The sequence below is a fragment of the Parus major genome, chromosome 7 (genome assembly GCF_001522545.3).
Source record: "Parus major isolate Abel chromosome 7, Parus_major1.1, whole genome shotgun sequence".
In the NCBI taxonomy this organism is placed as follows: domain Eukaryota; kingdom Metazoa; phylum Chordata; class Aves; order Passeriformes; family Paridae; genus Parus; species Parus major.
This window is the reverse complement of record NC_031776.1, coordinates 1,669,952-1,676,238: the sequence shown is the minus strand read 5'-3', so window position 1 is coordinate 1,676,238 and position 6,287 is coordinate 1,669,952. Positions and strand designations below refer to the sequence as shown.

At 57.2% G+C, this 6,287-nt stretch overlaps 1 protein-coding gene across 1 annotated transcript; it reads left to right on the top strand.

Annotated features, from left to right (window-relative positions):
* The first annotated feature begins 70 nt into the window (after positions 1 to 70).
* Positions 71 to 1,797, top strand: GBX2 (gastrulation brain homeobox 2). The gene is made up of 2 exons (XM_015634125.2): positions 71 to 629; positions 928 to 1,797. Exons 1-2 carry the CDS (start codon positions 119 to 121, stop codon positions 1,449 to 1,451), a joined length of 1,035 nt encoding a protein of 344 aa, XP_015489611.1. The 5' UTR covers positions 71 to 118; the 3' UTR covers positions 1,452 to 1,797.
* The last annotated feature ends 4,490 nt before the right edge of the window (positions 1,798 to 6,287 follow it).

Sequence of the window (6,287 nt, the reverse complement as noted above, 5' to 3'; positions counted from 1 at the left end):
CAGCGAGGACGCCGCCGCCGCCGCCGCCGAGCAGCAGCAGCAGCAGCAGCAGGAGGAGGAGGAAGAGGAGGAGGAGGAAGGTGCTCGCTCGCTCGCCCGCTCCCGCCGCCGCTCCGGCATGAGCGCGGCTTTCCAGCCCTCGCTGATGATGATGCAGCGCCCGCTGGGAAGCAGCACGGCCTTCAGCATCGACTCGCTGATCGGCAGCCCCCCTCCGCCCGCCCCCGGGCACTTCGTGTACACCGGCTACCCCATGTTCATGCCCTACCGGCCCGTGGTGCTGCCGCCGCCGCCGCCGCCGCCGCCCGCGCTGCCGCAGGGAGCGCTGCCCCCCGCGCTGCCCCCCGCGCACCCGCACCACCACCAGCTGCCCAGCCTGCCCTCCGGCTTCTGCTCCAGCCTGGCCCAGGGCATGGCGCTCACCTCCACGCTCATGGCCACGCTGCCCGGCACCTTCCCCGCCTCCCCGCAGCACCAGGAGGCCGCCAGGAAGTTCGCGCCCCCCGGGAACTTCGAGAAAGCCGAGGGGATACCCCCGGACGGCGGCGGCGAGGATGGGAAAGGCTTCCTGGGCAAGGACGGGGCGCTCCTGCCCTTCCCCGCCGCCGACGCCGTCCAGGCTTCCCTCGGTGAGTGAGCGCCGCTGCCCGGGATGGGGGGGTCGGGAGATGCGGGGGAAAGCCCCGGGAGGAGATGGGGCTGGCCCCGGGGGGCTCCGAGGGGAAGGGAAGGGTTGAGCTCCCGCCGCCGCCGCTTGGGAAGCTGTCGACAAAATCAACGCGACCCAAAGATGCTCCGGAAAAAAAAAAAAAAAATTAAAAAAAATCCCCCTAGCCATTAATTTTGGGGTGCTGGAGCCGCAGGGCCGGGGGCGCCGCGGCTCGGAGGGTGCGGGATGCTAACGAGAGGCCTCTGCTTCCTTCCCAGCCGGAGCTCTCCGGGGACAGGGCAAGGAGGATCCCAAAGCGGAGGAGGACGCGAAAGGCAAGGAGGAAAGTTTCTCCATGGACAGCGATCTCGATTATAGCTCGGACGACAACATCCCCGGCCAGGCGGCTCACAAGGAAGAGGACTCTGGCAACGCGCTGGAGGAAAACCCCCAGAACCCCCCCAATTCCGCCAACACCACGTCCACGGGCAAAAACCGGCGGAGGCGAACAGCCTTCACCAGCGAGCAGCTGCTGGAGCTGGAGAAGGAGTTTCACTGCAAAAAGTACCTGTCCCTGACAGAGAGGTCCCAGATCGCTCACGCCCTCAAACTCAGCGAGGTGCAGGTGAAAATCTGGTTCCAGAACAGGCGGGCAAAATGGAAACGGGTCAAGGCGGGCAACGCCAACTCCAAGACAGGGGAACCTTCCCGAAACCCCAAGATCGTGGTGCCCATCCCGGTGCACGTCAGCAGGTTCGCGATCAGGAGTCAGCACCAGCAGCTGGAGCAAGCCCGACCCTGATCTCTCCCTCCTCCTCCTCCTACGCTCACAGCCACAAGGGTTTTTTTTTTAAAAAAAAGGGAAAAAAGTTTCCGACCCGGGGTTTGAAGGCGACCCACCCGAATAAAAACAGAATGGAGAGAAGCAAATAAAAAAAAAAAGAGAAACAAACCCCAAAACCCCCAGCAACGACAACCACGACAAAACGCACCACCAAAAAAACCCCACCAAACCTAAACCAACACGAAAATCAAACAAAACCCCTGGCGAGCGCATGGCAAATCCCCACCACGAGCGAACTTTAAAGCGAAACTTTCCACTCGCCGCCGAGGGAAGAGGCTTGGAAACTGTTTGGGTTCGGAGCAGGGATACCCCAGGCTGGAAGAGACCCCCACACACCCCTCCCACACACACACACACACACAGATATTTATTGCGAGGCTGCCCCGCTTTGGACACCCTTGGCTGGCACGGCGGATGCGGAGCCGGCGCTGGAGCATCCCCAGCGAAACCCGCGGCGCCTTTAACCCATCTTTGGGCTTTTCTTTCTTATTCGGGGGCGAAAGGTAAAAGAAAAACAACAAAAAAGACGAGAGAACAAACAAACGAACAACAACAACAAAAAAAAAAACCCGAAAGAAAACTCAGAGTTTCATTTCATGCCTTTTTTTTTTTATTGTTTGGTTTTATTGCCGATGGCTGAGTGGCAGGCACTGGGCAATGAGTTTTGAAATCTAATTTTTTTTAATTTTTTTTTTTTTTTTTGCCTGGCTTTCTGTCGATTTGCCTATTCTACCAAGCCATGTTTAAAGGAGAGAAACAGAGGGAGGGGGGGAAAAAGGCAAAAAAAAAAAAAAAAGCAAACAAAAAAAAAAGAAAAAGCAGCACGATCTTCACTATTGTGTTTAATTTATTTCAATGTAGCTTATTTCCTTATAAGTTATGAAAATTTAAAAGCAAACTAAGTCTTGTGAATAAAACCCGACAAAGAAACAAAAAAGACTTTTAAAAAAAAAGCCAAAAAAAAAAAAAAGCCCTCCAGCTCCCGGCTGTTCTGTCCAGGATTTGGCGTTGAGCTGATTTTCTTTTCCCCTCCTGCGCTGCCGGAGCGATGCTGCTCTCGCCCGTGTTTTTGTTTTTTTCTTGTGTTTTGGTTTTGTTTTTTCCTTTTGCGAAGCCACGTTTATTGCCGGGGAGGGGGGAGCCGGGTGGAGAACTTTCTCTGTTTTTTTTTTTTCCTTTTTCCCTTTTATTTGAGGGATGAAAAAGCTGGGGGAAAAAAAAGAAAAATAAGAAAAAAAAAGCTGTTTAGCTGTGATTAAACGGGGATGGCCGCGGGGTTGGGGGGCAGGAGCACCCCCGCATCCTCCCCCAGCATCCCGCGGGTCCCCAGCCCCTGTTTGGGGGTCCGGAGCCCCCCAGCCCCGTGTTTTGCGGGGGGTACCGCCTCTCCCAGCCCCGTTTTTGGGGGTCCTGCCGCTCCCCCAGCCCCGTTTTTGGGGGTGCACCGCTCCCCCCCCATCCCCGCTCCCGTTCTCGTTGGGTCGGGGCCGGAGCGGGGGGTGGGGAGGGGTCGGGGCCGGAGGGTCCCGGGTCCCCCCCTTCCCTTCCCGCATCCTTTTCATCCCTCGTTTTTTTTTCCTTTTTTTTTTTTTTTTCCATCCCCATTATCCGCATCCCGGCTCCATCCGTGCCGGTGCCACCGTGACATCGGCGGCGATTTGGAATTAAAAATGAAATTTTCCCGAGGAAAACGGAGAACAGTGCGGGGCGGGGGGAGGGTCTGTGTGTGTGGGGAGGGGGGGAATCCTATTAAAATCAAATAATTAAACCGGAGGGGTCATTCGGTCCCGGGACAGGTTCCCAGGCTCGGCCGGGTCACATCGCTCGCTCTTCGTCGTTTATTTATTATAATTATGATAATTAATGTTGTTAATATTATTTTGTTTGGGTCGGAGGGGGTCGGCGGCGGTGCCGGGGTGGGGTTCCCCAATCCCCACCAGCCGCTCCCCAAAAAGGCACAAAACCTGCGAGAAAAAACACGCGCAGCTCCAGCTTTTTCTGCTTAAAAAAAACTCGGAATATTCCTCCTACCGATGAGGATAATTTTGGGTTTGGTGTGCGCGGGGGGGTTCGCGGGACACGCGTGGAACAAAAACACCCCGGGCCACCCCCGGAGCTGCTGCTGCTAAAAAAAAAAAAAACCAAAAAAATAATAATTTCTGGAAGTGCTCGGATTTCTTTGGGGCGGCCAGCGCTGAGCCTCGGGCTGTGCCCCCTCCCCGAATCCCCCCCCGGGGATGGGAGTTGTGTGTTTTAGGGAGGAGCAGCTGCTCCTCACCCCCATCCCCAGCCCGGGGCATCCCTCCCTGGGCACTGCCCGGGGTTGGGGTCCCCGCTCCCCCCGCCCTGGCCCGGCTGAGGCTGCGGAGGGAAGCCCCGGGCCGGGGGCCGGAGGAGAAGGAGATAAACAAGCGAGGGGGTTGATAGCTGTCATCATCACCATCATCATGGCTTTCATTTGGCTGCCTAATGAGTCACATCACAGGCAGAGAGAAAAATTGTCAATCGCCCAGGCTCTAATGAATTTTTTTGCAAATTGTAATCAAGCCAGGCCGTCTCAGCTCGCTGATTAATGAGACCCAGGAGGCCCGGCCAGCACCTCAGCTTTTTATTCCATCCCGTCCTCCCTGCACTAAATTAACAGCAACTTGTCTGAGCTTCAAATTAACTCCCAATGATTAATTCTGATGGGGGGGCCTGAAGAATAGCTCGTCCTAATAGGCACTGGCCTCTGATGCTGTTTGAAATTAATACACTTCCCCTTTGGCTGCCGGCTTTAATCCAAGGTTGGGGTTTGACATCACTATATTTGTTGTTACAATAAATTCCTCTTACATCTGCAGATCAAATAATTGCGCTGCTCGGGGAGCGATGCCGGCAAACCCAAAGTCGGAGAGGATGGAGAACCGCCCGCTCCTCTCCTCCTCACCCCCGGCGGGTTTAGCAAGACCCGGCTTTAGATTTATCCACAAATGCGGCTTTTTAAGGCTCGGCAGCCCCGGGATGCGGCGGCCGGAGGAGGCGACCCCTCCTCGGCGGGGCCGGGCTGGCGCTGCCTCGCTGTTTAAATAAGACATCAGCGCCTTTAAATCCCCCCCTCCGTCACCCTCCGGCCGCAGTGACCCGGCAAAGTCCCCGCAGAGACCCCGCAAACTCAGCCCGGCCCCGCTTCTGTTCGCATTGCTTTAATTGGGTTCGTTCTTTCAGCCGGGCCGGGCCGGGCTGGGGCTTTTTGTGCCTTTTACCTGCTCGGACCGGGGATTTTTGTGCCTTTTTACCTGCTCGGACCGGGGATTTTTGTGCCTTTTACCTGTTCCTGCTGGTCCCGGGGATGTGATAAGGAGCTTTCCGTGCCCGAGCGGGGTCCGAGCATCCCCCGGAGCGGGGCTGACCCCAACACCCCCAGAGAGGGTCTGCACTCCCTTGGGAATGTCCTCCCCAGGGGCTGAGCGTCCTCCCCGTCCCCCGACGGGTGGGATTTGCCTTCGGAAGAGACCCCCAGCCCTGGGGTGTCCCCCGAGGTCGCGTCCCCCCCTCCCCGGCTCCCCCGTGTCCATCTCGGAGCGCGATGGGGCCGGCACCGCCAGAGAGCCCCCGGCACCCCGACACACAAAAGCAACACCATATGCGCCAAGACAACCTGTATGAATTATAAATCGCACCATAAAAATGGATCGCTCATCCCGAGCCCTGGGACCGCGGGCAGGGGAGGCGCTGGGCCCCGGGAGGGGACGCTGTGCCCGGCCACCCCTCGTCCCCCCTGGGTGCCGGCTCCTTCCCGTCCCCTCCCGTCGCCTCGGGATGCTCGCCCGCCCCTCGCTTGCTCTTTTCTCCCTCCCGCTACGCCTGGACCATAGAGAGCCTTAATCTATTTATTTCAAGCCACTTCATCCTCTCTCCCGCTTTTGTCCCGGCCCCAGCCTCTGGCTTTGTGGCAGCACCGCTGAGGTTTTAAAAGCCCCTTCCCCTATAGTTTGAGGTCTCCTTGGCTGCCTGAATGACAATGGCTGAAACAGGATTACACTGACCTGATCCTATTAAACTCGCCAATCGATCTGTGCCGCCCTCCCTCCAACTTACTCGCCCAACTTTCCCCAGGGCTCAGCCTGGGAAGAGGGAGAAGCCCCGGGGCTCCTTTCCGAGCAGGCCCGATGGAGAAAGGAAGGAAGGATGGAGGGATGGAGGTTACTTTTGTTTTCTTGGTTTGTTGCTTTTTTAAAAAAAATTATTTATTTTTATTTATTTTTTAATGGAGCCACGTGGATTTTAAAGCTCTGTTTCATCTCCCAGAGTCTCGGCTCCGAATCAAAAGGCGGCGTTTCCTCGGTGCCCTGGAGTCAAATCCCTAAAACCAGGCGGAAAAGGGGTATTTTAGCTAAAAGCCAAACGGAATGGCCACAGAATCCCACAGAATTTGTAGAGATTTGAGCCACCAGCAAAACCCTCCGCTGAGGGGGGATGCTGGTGAACCTCGGACCGCGTTCCACCTTTTACAGACAACCCAAAAAAAACCCCCCGGGAATCCAGAGCGCTCCGTGCCGACTCCCGAGTCCCTCTGGTTTTTCACAGGAGCGGAGTTGGATCCAGGAGCGGTCGCAGCTCCAGGTTTTGCTGCTCGGAGAGCCCCGGGAGCGGCGGCGCTGCCGCCGGGGGATGAGGATGCTCCGAGCCGGGTCCTCCGCTCCAGCATCCGCGGGGGACGGGAATTCATCCCCTCCATCCCCGGGGAACGGGAATTCATCCCCTCCATCCCCGGGGAACGGGAATTCATCCCCTCCATCCCCGGGGAACGGG